At 42.7% G+C, this 15531-nt stretch overlaps 1 protein-coding gene across 3 annotated transcripts in view; it reads left to right on the top strand.

Annotated features, from left to right (window-relative positions):
• Positions 1-5636: 5636 nt before the first annotated feature.
• Positions 5637-15531, top strand: part of trim35-28 (tripartite motif containing 35-28) — a 34219-nt gene continuing 24324 nt past the window's right edge. The window contains exons 1-5 of one of the 3 annotated variants that reach the window (XM_084336411.1): positions 5637-6065; positions 8061-8289; positions 8392-8487; positions 12051-12281; positions 14048-14070. In XM_084336411.1, the coding sequence (XP_084192537.1) occupies positions 5914-6065; positions 8061-8289; positions 8392-8487; positions 12051-12281; positions 14048-14070 (731 nt within the window). In that variant the 5' untranslated portion in view covers positions 5637-5913. Of the gene's footprint in view, positions 6066-8043; positions 8290-8391; positions 8488-12050; positions 12282-14047; positions 14071-15531 lie in introns of all 3 variants that reach the window. The other 2 variants (XM_084336410.1, XM_084336412.1) reach the window with 2 other exon arrangements.

Genomic DNA, 15531 nt, shown 5'->3' with positions numbered 1-15531 from the left:
CCCCAACCCGGCAGTACATTTGTATGACCCGTGCGTAACGTAAGCATGCAGGACAAGAGGGGCGTATGTAGCCTAACGTTAAGTAGTCCCTCTACTAACTCCATACATTACACATCCTCCCCCTTTAGCTTAACGGTAGGCCTATATAAACATAAGTAATAACAATAATTGTTTCCACAATAAATGTATGGCCTACATCAAATCTTAACCAAATGTCTATTAACTATGACATTATGTTTTCAAACATGTCTGAACACACAACAACAACATGGCCTTTAGGCTACAGATCAAGTCTCTGAGGCGGTTTACGCTGCCTCTCTGGGTAGCGTCTCACTGGCTCGCTTGAGAGCGGGGAACCAGGCTGTGGAGACATCTCAGGTGGTGAGGTATCAGCACTAGAGCTCTCAGTTTCAGATGGCGCTGTGGTGGGTGATGCTGAGAAAACTGGATTGTCTATTTCCTGCTCAGGTGAGTCCAGGCCAGGTGACACACTGTTCTGTACCTGAGTGTCCAGGATTTGGTCAACATGACGTCTCCATACATCATCTCCCATGTCCACCGTATACATGAGTGGTCCATCACGTGAAGTGATTGTTCCGGTGTTCCACTTGTCCTTCCTATAATCACGAGCGAGAACTGTCTGTCCTACTTTGAAGCTCCTTGTTGGTTTGTCGTTGAGATGTTTGAACTGTTTGTCCTCCACGTCACGTCGCACATCTGGTTTGAGAAGGTCCATGTGAGATCTCAGGTTTCTTTTGAGAAACAGCATCGCTGGCATCTGGTTGGTAGTGGCGTGTGTGGCATTGCGATATGCAAAGAGGAATTTGTCGATTTTGTGCTGGATCGGTAGATCTTTATTATCCATCGCTTTGATTGCTTTCTTGAATGTCTGCACAAATCTTTCTGCCAAGCCATTCGTGGCTGGATGGTATGGTGCAGATGTGAAGTGCTTGATTCCATTTCTCTTTACAAACGTCTGGAATTCATCCAAAACAAACTGGCGTCCATTGTCCGTGCATATCTGTTGTGCTAAACCATTCCTGGCGAACACAGTCCTCAGCACAGAAATGGTCTTCTCAGATGTAGTTGACTTCATTTTTATCACTTCCGGCCATTTTGAATGCGCATCTACAGCGATCAAGAACATTGAGTCTTTGAATGGTCCTGCAAAATCAATGTGTACTCGCTGCCACGGTGATGATGGCCATTCCCATGGATGTAGAGCAGCCTGTGGTGGTGCATTCTGCATCTTCTGACATCCGGGGCAGCTCTTTGCCATGTCCTCGATTTGCTTATCGATTCCTGGCCACCACATATAACTGCGGCCCAGGCTCTTCATCTTTACAGTTCCCAGGTGTCCTTCATGTAATGCTTCTAACACTCTGGTGTGCAGCTTGGACGGAATCACTACTCGTGAACCACACATCAGCGTTCCCTGGCACACTGACAGTTACTCTCTCCTCGCTGAGAATGCTGGATACATTGAGTTACCGTGTCGTGGCCACCCCTTCACAGTGATGTCATAGATCTGTGACAGTGTGGGGTCGTTGCGTGTCTCTCTTTGGAAGAGAGCGTTGGTCACTGGCAGCTGGTTGACGATTGTGGTGTGAAACACCTCTGCTGGGTCTACAGCTGCGGCTGTCTCTGCGGTTTGCAGGGGTAGACGTGACAGTCCGTCAGCATTCCCATGCTGTTTCGTCCCCTTGAACTCAATGTCATACTGATGTGCCCCCAGGAAGAGTGACCACCGCTGTAGCCGCTGCGCCGTCATTATCGGAACACCTTTCCGGGGATTGAAGATAGATATGAGAGGCTGATGGTCTGTCAGAAGCGTGAACCTTTGACCATACAGGTAGTGGTTAAACTTCTTGACCCCCCATACGAGACTGAGGGCCTCTCGGTCAATTTGAGCGTAGTTGCGCTCAGCTTTAGTCAATGATCTTGAGGCGAAGGCTATTGGCTTCTCTGAGCCATCTGCAAATGTATGTGACAACACCGCTCCAATACCGTAAGGCGAGGCATCACATGCTAACTTAATGGGTAAGGACGGATTGAAGTGAGCGAGCACCTGTTCTGACGTGATGAGACTCTTAGACTCCTGAAAAGCCTTCTTGCAGCTGTCAGTCCACTTCCAGTGTGTTCCTGCCTGAAGCAGCGTGTTCAGAGGGTGCAGCACAGTTGATAGATTTGGTAAAAACTTGTGGTAGTAGTTTACAAGTCCAAGGTAAGAACGGAGCTGAGACACATTCTCTGGTGGTGGTGCTTTAAGCACAGCTTCAATCTTGTCCTGAGATTTGTGTAAGCCGTTCTTGTTGATCACGTGTCCGCAGTAGGATATTTCCTTTTTGAAGAACTCACATTTTGGTTGGTTAGCTCGAAGTCCATATTCCCGCAGCCTTGTGAGCACCTGTTCCAGGTTTGATAGATGCTCCTGATCATCCTTGCCAGTGACAAGAATGTCGTCAAGGTAACACTGTGTACCTGGGACTCCTTGTAGTACTTGGTCCATTGTCCTCTGCCAGATAGCTGGGGCTGAAGCTATACCAAACACAAGGCGGTTGTATTGGTACAGGCCTTTGTGTGTGTTGATAGTCAGATACGGCTTTGATGAGTCTTCAACCTCCATCTGAAGGTAAGCTTGAGCCAGGTCAATTTTAGTGAAACGTTCCCCTCCTGACAGGGAGGCGAAGATGTCCTCTATACGAGGCAGAGGATACTGTACAGTGTGGAGTACTGAATTTACAGTCCCTTTGAAGTCCCCACAAATGCGTACTTTACTTTGACTTCCTGGCTTTGTGTTGTTTTTCTTCATTACTGGGACTATGGGCGTCGCCCATTCACTCTACTCCACCTTGGACAGCACCCCTGTCTGTTCCAAGCTTTTCAACTCCACTTCTACTGCGGGGCGGATTGCATAAGGCACGGGCCGGGCTTTGTGAAATGTCGGGCTTGCGTTCTCCTCGACCTCAATCTTTGCCTTTATACCTTTCAGTGTTCCCAGTTCCTTTCCGAACACTACATGTGCCTCTGCGAGTATCTTTGACAGTCTCCCAGACGTGGCGCTCTTCTCATCTCCTGCTGACACACACAATGATTTAACATCATGCCAGTCCAGTTGAATTTTCCTGAGCCACTCACGGCAAAACAGCGGAGGACCCCCATTCGGTATAACATACATGTCCAGCTCCTGCGTTTTGTCTTTGTATTTCACTGTGACCCGCATTTTTCCTTTTGGAGCCACACTTTCTCCGGTGTCTTCAGCAACACCTTTGTAGTCTTAAGAGCTATCTGTGGATACAGTCTTTTGTAGTCGTTCTCAGAAATCACTGATAACTGTCTAACTCCATTTTGAGTCTCGCTCCTGCCACTTCTGGAGTGATCCATATTATTTTACGTGCATTTGTCTCTTGCATGCGATGCAGCTCTAGACATGCTAAGTCACTGCTCTCTGAATCACTTCCTTGTTCATCTGAACTCTTTTCAGTCACTTTATGCAGCTTTTTGTATTTTCCTTTCGGTGCTGCTTTCCTGCTACTTTGTGTTTTGTCAGAGTACTGCTTTTTCCCTGATCTGCACACTCTCTCAATGTGACCTTGCTTTTGACATTTTCTACACTCTTTGTCTTTGAACCAACATTCATCTGGATCGTGTGATGTCTTGCCACAACGATAACATTGCTTTCCTGGTTTCAGTGACATTTTATTGGTTTCACACTCTATCCCTTTTTGTTGTATTTCTGATGCTCCCCTTGCTGCAGTTTCCATAGATATTGCTATGTTGAGCGCCTTTTTAAGGTCTTTCTCCGACAGTAATTTCTTCTGTGTAGCTTCATTATGCATACCACAAACCAGTCTGTCCCTCAACGCATCATTTAGGCCTAGTCTGAAATCACAGTGTTCTGACAATCTGCGTAGCTCTGCAACATATTCAGATATGCTTTCCCCTTTTTCTTGATTTCGCTTGTGAAACTTGAATCTCTCAGCTATTACCAATGGTTTGGGGCTCAAGTGGTCTTGAAGAGTATCCTGAATTTCTTTGAATGTCATCTCTGCGGGCTTCACAGGTGCTAGCAAATTGCGCAGCAGTCCGTAAGTCTTTGCGCCCATCACACTCAACAGAACGACAGCTTTTTGTTCATCGCCGATAAGATTCGCCTGGCAATAAAGCTCCACTCTTTCAATGTAACTTGTCCAGTCTACATAATACAATAATCACGGAGATGTTGATAGCTTGAACCCATGGCTTTAATGACGTACCCCCAACCCGGCAGTACATTTGTATGACCTGTGCGTAACGTAAGCATGTAGGACAAGAGGGGCGTATGTAGCCTAACGTTAAGTAGTCCCTCTACTAACTCCATACATTACAAAGAGGAAGTTCCGCCGCCGGCGCCGCGCCCTGAGCCCATCCTTCTTCACCTGTGTCCCCCTGCCCAACGTCGCCACCAGCTCCCCCTAGCGGTACCTGTATCATGTCCCACTATTAAGTGTCAATGTTAGGATAGGGAGGATCAAGAGAGGTCAGCAAGTTACACAACGTCATCGCAAACACAGAGAATGCAAGGAATTAACGTTAGACACATTTAATTATTGTTAGACATATTCAGGTGTCTACATATAGATGTAAGCAGTACTGTCTATCTGTATGTCATCATGTATGTCATATTATGTTATGATGAATTGAAAATGGGGGACCCTGATGTAAACAAGACGAAAGTCTTTCTCTGGTCTGCATCCCCTGTAGCTGTAAAGGAATGTGAATCACTACCCACTTTCAAAACCACTCTCAAAGAACACCTACGGGAGACTGCAATTCGAAACTGGCCCCTGTAAATGTCCTAACCCAACCCCCTCCAATGTACAGTAAATGACCAAGTATGGTTTTGTCAATATTGCTTGTACAGTTGTACAGTGTTCCCCACCCACCCCTCCTACCCAACCCCAAACCACCCCCCCACCCAACCAACCCCACCCCACCTACCCAACCTCCTCCTACCCAACCTCCTCCCAATGTACAGTTTCTACGTCAAATGTATATACTCTCTTTTATGGACTCTTTTTGTATCACAAACAGTACTGTATTTGCAAATCTGGTATGTCATAAATATATAGATGTAGCAGTACTGTCTATCTGTATGTCATGTATGTCATATATGTCCTGATGAATTGAAAATGGGGGACCCTGATGTAAACAAGATGAAAGTCTTTCTCTGGTCTGCATCCCCTTAACAATTAATAATAATAATAATAATAATAATAATAATAATAATAATAATAATAATAATAATAATAATAATAATAATAACTTCGTTTTATATAGCGCCTTTCAGAGGACCCAAGGTCGCTTTACATAAGGGGGGGGGGGGAGATAACAAATGAACAAACATAGTGGACAGACACAACATATACATATAAAGTGAGAAAGTTAGGGTGTGTATTGTGTGTATTGAGCCCATTCTGCAATCTGTTAATAAAGTTTTCAATCAATCAATCAATCAATGTCGGCATGGCTGAACGTTTCCACACGTCCGCACCAATGTACATCCACTCGCTACACAGTGACGTAATGTCCCTTCCTTCTTTTATAGTTCCTTGAATATAAAACAGGAAGTGTTTAGCGTCACGGTCTCACCCAAACGCGTGTTGCTTACCCAAACGTCCAAGGATCTCAAACTTTTCAATAGGGGTTTCCAAACAAACAGTCATAGCTAACTAGTTTAGCCAAATACACCGGAAAGTTCAACATATGAAACGGGGCGAGTGCCTTTGCAACTTCGCTCCTCGAAACGCCGGTTTGTCAAAGGTTTGTTTAAAGTACGGTAGGAGGCCTGAACTTTGCGCTTCCTGGAAGTAGGGCTGCAGCTGCACCGTGGTCAGTCACCACCACCACCGCTGTCACCGGTCATGATGTGGGATGATGGAAACACGACAGAGGGACCTCCCTTACCTCTTCAGCAGGATCTCACCTGTCCTATCTGCAGAGACATATTTCGCGACCCGGTGCTTCTCTCTTGTACCCATAGCTTCTGTGGAGAATGTCTGGAGAAAAGCTGGGAGCGCATACAGGTACTAAATACCTGTTTGTCATGTATGTCCATATCATCCCTATGCCATAAATTTCATGTATGTTGTGTATGTCATAAATGTCACTATGAATTGAAAATGGGGGACCCTGATGTAAACAAGTCACACATCTTACTGCGGTCAAGCCAGCCTGCAATTAGGATATCACAGTCAAGTGGTCCACCCGTTTATTTGTTTGCGCATACACTTGCCTTATTACGGTAAAAAAGGTATAGTTCATGCTAACGTTACCAAGTTGATTGATTGATTGATTGATTGAAAACTTTATTAACAGATTGCAGAATGGGTACAATACAGTACAGCTCAATACACACAATTGTTAAGGGGATGCAGACCAGAGAAAGACTTTCGTCTTGTTTACATCAGGGTCCCCCATTTTCAATTCATCAGGACATTTATGACATATATGACATACAGATAGTCAGTACCCATGGCCGCCTAGTTATAGTTGAAAGTGGGGGTGCAAGTTTTTTTTTTATTCTTTTATTTTTTTACATTTTTTTTACATTTAATGAACACCTGTATGTGCAATTTCCTGCAATATAGAGCCTTCAATCTTGACCAAAATAAAGCTGCTCTTTTCACTATAAAACTCAGTTTATATTGCAGTATGATAGCTATAATAATAATAACTTCACTGCGAGGGCTCTTTTAGCTAACGCTAGCTAGGCACGTATGATAGCCAATTACTATTATAATAATAATAATAATAACTTTCCCATCCTCCCAATTCCACTTACAACTCTGAAGTGGAATTGGTCTTGAACTTTGGGTGCTTTCCTTTAAATTATAATGTGAAAGTAACATTTTCGAGGGCTTTTATTTTGAAATGCCACATCAGAATGTACTGAAAGTTTCTGGGTGACACTCTGAGGTGTTCCCTTACAACTCTGAAGTGGAATTGGTCTTGAACTTTGGGTGCTTTCCTTTAAATTATAATCTGAAAGTTGAGGTTAATTTATATTACATTATTGAGAGCTTTTATTTTGAAATGCTACATCAGAATGTACTGAGAGTTTCTGGGTGACACTCTGAGGTGTTGGCCTTGAACTATGGGTGCTTTCCTTTAAATTATAATCTGAAAGTTGAGGTAAATTTATATAACATTTTCGAGGGCTTTTATTTTGAAATGCCACATCAGAATACTGAATGTTTCCGAGGGCTTTTTTTTCCCTTTCTGAATGTAGCGCTTCATGTCACACTCATCGTGTATACGATATGAAATATTAATTTGTAACTGAACATAACATCTCTTGCTAAATCGTATGAGATACAAAGGGGTGAAGGGGAAACAGGATGGCAACTGTTTAAGCGTTTATAATTCCGTGATCGTCAGTAAATGCTTTATGTAGTATGGGTGATATAATGATCAGATGGTTTGCAGTGAAATGAATAAACAATTGGGCTGAAAATAACGTCAGTGTCCTCTTACCGTGCGTCAAAGAGACTGGCAGTGAAATATCCCAAGTATAGGACGTCGATCGCCTAGGTCCATTTCCGGTTTGTATGTCGCAATAAACGCCGAAATCATATCTATTATTAAGTTTATAAAGCGATCCATATGTACTATAGTGTCTGTCGGGAGCCTTGCAACAATGTCTGACGGCCGGATGAATTTAATCGACGCACAGCCCCCACTTCCTGTTGTTCGGGTGTAACTCGCCCGACCATCCACCAGGCGGCGGTATTGAGCCGTCGTTGTATTGAGCCGTAGGGTCCAGCTGCAGCGTCGGAGGTGTATATATGAATTATGAATGCCATGACGAAAAAATGAAATATTGATCTCAATAACGCTGTACAGCGAGATCTGGCGGTCAACGCATGGCAGGCAATAACGCTTTACAGCGTGGATGGCCGTGGATGTGTTAACAATTGTGTGTATATTGAGCCGTACTGTATTGTACCCATTCTGCAATCTGTTAAATAAAGTTCTCATTCATTCATTCTCATTCTCAATAAGACATGCCCCGTGTGCAGGAAGAACTGCACCGGGGAGAAACCCACCCCCAACCGCAACCTCAACAGCGCCTGTGAGTCTTTCATCCATGAGAACCGGCCGGCGTTGAGCGGAGACCACTGCCTCCTTCACCGCAAGGAGCTCCAGCTCTACTGTTTAAAAGACGAAGAGCCTGTGTGTGTTGATTGTGTGACCCTCCATGGGGTACACGAGGTGCTACCTGTAGACCAGGCGGCACTCATCTGTAAGGTGAAGCGCCCTTATCACTACAAAAAACAGTTATTGTCAAATATTATATTAAATATTGTATGCTTTAGGTCACTCCGTGTTCCTCTTTTGACACTACTGCAGGGTGAGCTGGCCTTTAAAGTCAAGATTTTTGAGAAGAAACTGCAAGTATACAAGAAAATAAAAAATAAATTCTGCAACACTGTGGAATTCATCAAGGTAATAATCACTGATGGTTGAATGAATGAATGAATGAAAACTTTATTTAACAGATTGCAGAATGGGTACAATACAGTATGGCTCAATACACACAATTGTTAAGGGGATGCAGACCAGAGAAAGACGTTTGTCTTGTTTACATCAGGGTCCCCCATTTTCAATTCATATGTTCACATTATTGATATTCTTTATCCATAGTCTAGCAGAGCATGGCGATTTCATTATCACTGGGGCCATTTGCAAAGCACTTAATTGGGCCTACATTGACTGTGCAGCACCAGGCACTCCTTGATATTCCTATGACCTGCAAGACCTGTTAAGGGCGGCAGGTGGAAGAAGGCTTGTCAATGAATGTGCTGGAAAGGCGTTTCCTTTTAAAGAGGCAGACCAACATTATGGGAAATGCAACTTACTGTCTTCTCCAGTAACAGACAAGATACCAATTTCCTCTCTGTGCGTTCAGTAGAAAGCTATCCGGCTGCAAGCTAGCCTAGGTTAGCACAAATTAATGGATATTCGATACGGACCACTACCCTAGCTTAAGAAACATTTAGTCTAGTAGATAGAGGGGGGTATCGTGCACCCCCGGGAAATATACGTTCTAACCAGACTTTCTAGATTGGAAAAAAGGTGAAAGGCTATGTTAACAAGTTGTCAGTGTCCCATGTGTCATTTATATGCGAATTAAGGATGCGATTATCAAAAAATCGCAAAGAAATCAGTTTAATATATATCTCAGCTAATATTGCAGAGAACTGAACAAATGAGGTGTCTAGACCCATGTTTCGAGGGTCAAAGATCACAATAACACTATCCCTAGAGTGATCACATGTTTCTATGTAAGTAGCCTATGCAAATCTGTGCCGTCAATACAAAATAATCACATTTTTACCAATTAGTTGAGTAGGAAAAATATATTGTTAACCAGTGTTTCTAGATTGGAAAAAAAAATTATAGGCTATGTTAAAATCTGTCGGTGTCCCATGTATCATTTATATGCAAATGAATGACGCCATCATCAAAAAATGTATGTTGCTATTTCAGCCAATATTCCAAATAACTGAACAAGTAGGTAGACTCATATTTTGAGGGTCAAAAATCATAATAAAACTATTCCCAGAATGATCACCTGTTTGTGGCGAGCTAGTATGCAAATTAGTGGCACCTTTACAAAGAATAAAGCATTTTTATCAATAAAGACGGATCATATTGTCGATGACTGAACAAAAAAATATGTGGACTCATGTTTTGAGGGTTAAAGATAGTAATACAATTTCTGAAGTGGTCACATTTGTTTCTGGCATGATACAAGAGTGCTGCTTTCAATGCCATTTCTTACGTAGGTCTACATGTATGTAATACGGTAAATACGTCCTCTGTTCTGGAATCTGGGATATCTTCATTGTTGACACAACATTCAAGTATTTTTTTCTATTTGTATTTTTTGCCCTAAACAACTAATCATCATCATCATCATCATCACTAAAACAATTACGCAAAAAATAACATGGATGAGGAGGATTGAGTGTACGTGTGTGATGAGCTGGAGGAAGAGATGGAGATCGAAGAGATAGACTTTGCCAATTGTTTTAGTGATGATTAGTAGTTTAGGGCACAAAATACAAATAGAAAAAAATACTTGAATGTTGTGTCAACAAAGAAGATATCCAGAACAGAGGACGTATTTACCGTATTACATACATGTAGACCTACGTAAGAAATGGCATTGAAAGCAGCACTCTTGTATATAAGCATGCCAGAGATATATGTGACCACTTCAGAAATTGTATTACTATCTTTAACCCTCAAAACATGAGTCCACATATTTTTTTGTTCAGTCATCGACAATATGATCCGTCTTTATTGATAAAAATGCTTTATTCTTTTTTTTTGTATTTATATTTTATTATTTTTTAAACAAACCCATAAACAAACATGACAACACGCAACACAAAAATGCTTTATTCTTTGTAAAGGTGCCACTAATTTGCATACTAGCTCGCCACAAACAGGTGATCATTCTGGGAATAGTTTTATTATGATTTTTAACCCTCAAAATATGGGTCTAGACAACCTACTTGTTCAGTTATTTGCAATATTGGCTGAAATAGCGACATAATTTTTTTGATGATGGCGTCATTAATTTGCATATAAATGATACATGGGATACTCAACATAGCCTATCATTTTCTACAAATTTTTTCCAATCTAGAAACACTGGTTAACAATATATTTCCGGGCGGCCGGGTAGCGCAGCAGACTAAGCGTCTGTCTACCACCACAGAGCCAGTGGGATCGAATCCGGCTGTGGTGCCTCTGGCTTGGCCGGCCGTCCACACTAACACAATAGGCAGTGTTAGCGGGTGGGAAGCCGACGTGGGTGGGTCCTGGTCGTTGTAAACAGCGACTCCTACAGTTCGGTCGGGGCGCCTGCACAGCAAGGGAAGGATCTGGGAGAGGTAGTGTGACCTTCCACACGTTACACTCTCCCAGTGAGAGTCCGCGCTGCCAGGTGAAAAGAAGCGGTGGGCTGGCTACACATGTCGGAGGAAGCATGTGATAGTCTCCGCCCTCTCAGACCGACGGTAGGGGATAGAGTGCGCAACGACCAGGAAGGGGAGTGTGGAATTGGCATAACGACTAACATTGGGATGGGAGAAAAACAGAAAAAGAAGGGTGAAAAAGATAATAAAAAAATATATATATATGTATATTTCCAGGGGGTGCATGATAGTATCTGTTTTCCTACTCAACTAATTGGTAAAATGTGATTATTTTGTATTGACAGCACAGATTTGCATAGGCTACTTGCATAGAAACATGTAGGAACTCTAGGAATAGTGCTATTGTGATATTTGACCCTCGAAACATGGGTCTAGACACCTAATTTGTTCACTTATCTGCAATATTGGCTGAGATATATTAAACTGATTTCTTTGCGATTTTTTTGATAATCGCGTCTTTAATTTGCATATAAATGATACATCGGACACTCTGACAACTTGTTAATAGTCATAGCCTATGCTTTTTTTCACCTTTTTTCCAATCTAGAAAGTCTGGTTAGAAGTATATTTCCAGGGGGTGCATGATTCCCCCTCTCTATCTACTAGACTAATTACTATAGTAACTTAAAATAACTATTTTGAAGACCTTTTTATATATTTTCTCCTTTGTACTTAGATCATATGGGACCTATCTTTAGTCGGGTGTTGGTTCCTTATTTTGCAAAACATCCACTCTTACTTTTTATGGTTATTTTATCTGACATATTCATAGTCCGATGTTATGTTTTTTTTTATTTTAATGTGGTATCTCGAGGTTCAAGAATCAAGTTTATTGGCATGTGCTTTAAAAACAAAGTATTTAAGAAAACAATGAGAAACATATTCACAGACATCCCTCAAAGATACCCAACAACATGCATGAAATAAACAAACAATAAAGTGCACAGGTCTAATACAAGAGAGAATCTCTGAAACTGCGAAACAACAGATGAATTTCTTGGCTGTGTGGGATGATAAAGTACTCTTAAGTCCAAGTCCTCCTCCATTCCTCTTATGTAGCACCAGGCTGGGCAGGCCGAGCGGCAGATCAAGGCAGAGTTTGAGAGGCTACATGCCGTGCTGGTCACTGAGGAGACGACGCGGCTGAAAGCCCTGGCCGATCAGGAAGAGGAGAAGACTTCTGACATGAAGGACTTGATAGACCGGACGTCCAAAGACATTGCTACCCTGACTGAGCACATCGAGAACCTCAAGAGGGACATGGGGAGTGAGGATTTCCAACTGGTGAAGGTAAGTGGTGGCAGCTTGTGTCTCCTACAGCAGCGGTTCTCAAACTACGGGTCCCGACCCAAAGTGGGGTCGTGGGTAGGTGACAGTGGGGTCGCTCGCGCATTGGCAAGTAAAGAAGAAAAAAAATATATACGCCTCGTTTTATAAATGTGTATTGATAACATAGTGCTGTAATTACATTTTCTAATAAATATGCATGATCAAGTTCAACAACGTGTGCTTTTATTTTGATATTCCTTAATTCCACGTTGAAATAACGCAATACATTAAGTGTGGGGTCGCCAAAAAAAATGGGGTCGTGGTATAAAAGAGTTTGAGAACCCCTGTCCTACAGCAAGGTGGCGGAAAGGCTTGTACCCGCTATTTCTGCCAACGTGCCCTTGAGCAAGGAACGGCAAAACTGTTCCACGGGCTGCACTGCACCATGCACTCTGACCTCTCTGAAGAAATGCATGTGTACAATCTAGAGCTGCCGCGGTTACCGCATTACCGCGGTATCGCTGTTACATCACACCCACCGCAGAGTTAAGCTGAATACCGCATCACCGCTGTTTTTAATAATAATAATAAGAAGAAGAAAGGGTCAGGGGGAGTAACCGCCCGGCGCTACCACCCCTGCCCGCGACACCGAGTGAACGGCGCACGACCAGAGGGGAGACTTCGAATCCCCCCCGCGGCCCGCCTCTCCCCGTCACGGGAGAGGGGAGTTGGGAACCGCGGCGGCGCGCGAGGAGCCGGAGCCACACCGCGCTCAGGTTTTATGGTTCTCGTTAAGTCGGGCTCGCCCGGTCTTCCCCGGCCGTGGCTCACCCATCCTTTCGGGGGTGATCCGGACACCGGTCGGGACAGAGCCCTGGGGACTACAGGTATTCACTCTTGGTCGACGGGAAGGGGAGAGAGGCGCGTGCCTCAGCTCCTCAACAGACCCGTCCACTCGAGTGAGCCTCACGTTGTACCTCACTGCAAGCGTCAATAAACAGTGTTCACTGTTCAGTAGCCTATGTTGTCTGTTTCACTTTCAATAACGAATGCGTGCTTGCCGAATCCCAAACAATATTCATGCTGCAAAGTCATCCTCTAAAGATAGACATTATAGGCTATATACTATAAAGAATAGACTACTAAAAAAAAAAAAAAAAATGCATTCAAACGTTATTTTTTTATTTTATTTTTTCGGTTATTGCTGCGGTTTGAATAGCTTCGCAAATTTGTGCGGTAAGGAAAAAATCAATACCGCGGCAGCCCTAGTACAATCAGATGGTGTTATTATGTGTATGTTTGCTAGGAGGGATACTGTATGTGAAAATACTCATCTCAATTGCCTTGTGCTGTAATGTTCCTGGAAAACTAATTACACCATAACTGATCAAGCTACTGTTAGTATGCTATACTCTGTCCTGCTCTGGTCTCCATGTTATTCATTTGGTATAATTTGGTTTAAAAAAATATATATTATAATAATAATGAAAGGCTTATAAGCGGGTAAATTATCCAGTGTTCGATTCAACCAGACTTAACAAGGCTTGTGTGAACTAAGTTTGATTGATTGAACATTTTATTAACAGATTGCAGAATGGGTACAATACAGTACGGCTCAATACACACAATTGTTAAGGGGATGCAGACCAGAGAAAGACTTTCATCTTGTTTACATCAGGGTCCCCCATTTTCAATTCATAATGGGCTTCATAAAATCCTAAATTGCATTTCTTAATCTCTCTCTCTCGGATAATAAACTGACCTTAAATCATGTCTTTATATTTCAGAACTTCCGAGATTTGAAGAGAAAGTAAGCAAATGCACTCACTCATACCCTGCACATTACAAGCTCATTTATATCATACCCTGCACATTACAATCTCATACCGGAACATTCTCAGAGACCACAGAGACCCCAGTCACAAACTTTTCACTCTGCTAACGTCTGGCAAACGGTACCTGAGCATTCGCACAAGAACCAGCAGGTTCAGGGACAGCTTTTTCCCACAAGCCACAAGACTCCTGAACAAGAACAGGAGATAGCCTAGATCAGTGGTTCTCGAACTTTTTACACAAAGTACCACCTGAGAACGTAGCTGGCTCTCCAAGTACCACCATATGACCGAAGTTAAAATACAGTCTATTCAGCTAGTTCACGCAGGAGGCAAATTTATTCCTAACATTATTTATTGTTAACTTTTGTCAGACACAGCCACAATGTACAAAGGGGTAGCACTAGAACTAGCAAACTCTTCCACACAATTCTCATACAATGCAAGGGGCATTGAAAACATAACTCTCACATAGCAAGTGAGAAAATGAAGAACAACTGTATTTCAGCAAATGTACTAACAATGTAAAGCTTAAATGTAAAAATGTCACATACTGTTTGAACACAACAAAGCCACAACCACTGGATTACAAGATTTACAGTGCAATGACGATATACTTTTTTCTTTTTCAAATGACAGTGTAGCCAAGATGCCAGGTGTAAGTCTCTTACTGAACAATCAGTGTTTTTCTCATCTCACCCACGTCTAATGAATGAATGAAAACTTTATTTAACAGATTGCAGAATGGGTACAATACAGTACGGCTCAATACACACAATTGTTAAGGGGATGCAGACCTGAGAAAGACGTTTGTCTTGCTTACATCAGGGTCCCCCATTTTCAATTCATATAGACATTTATGACATACACAACATACATGACATTTATGGCATAGGGACATATAGGTATTTAGTACTGATACATTTGTGACATAAACGGTATTCAAATATACAGTACTGTTACCCCTAGATCCTGACAGAGTATATACATATGATGGGGAGGGGACTGTACATTAGGAGGGGGTGGGTGGGTAGGAGAGAAATATACATACGGCGGGGAGGGAATATATACATGCGGTGGGGAGGAGACTGTCTATTAGGAGGTGGTGGGGGTTTTGGGCATTTACGGTGGCCAGTTTCGAATTGCAGCCTCCCGTAGGTGCTTTTTAAGAGCGGTTTTGAATGTGGGTAGGGATTCACATTCCTTTACAGCTTTGGGTAGGGCGTTCCACATTGATGTGGCATAATTGCGAAACGTGTTTAGTCCCTTGTTTGAGCCGAATCTGGGTTTAACATGATTTGTTGAGCTTCCTCTGGTGTAGTGGTTGTGGTATTCACTGACCTTTGGGAAGTATTTTGACATGTACATGGGTACCTTAGTCGTATAGTGTATCTTGTAGACCAGGCCCATTGCAAGTTGCTGTACTCTGTCGTCTACTC

The sequence above is a fragment of the Notolepis coatsorum genome (genome assembly GCF_963971535.1).
Source record: "Notolepis coatsorum genome assembly, chromosome: 19".
Taxonomy (NCBI): Eukaryota; Metazoa; Chordata; class Actinopteri; order Aulopiformes; family Paralepididae; genus Notolepis; species Notolepis coatsorum.
This window is presented reverse-complemented; position numbering and strand designations above follow the sequence as displayed.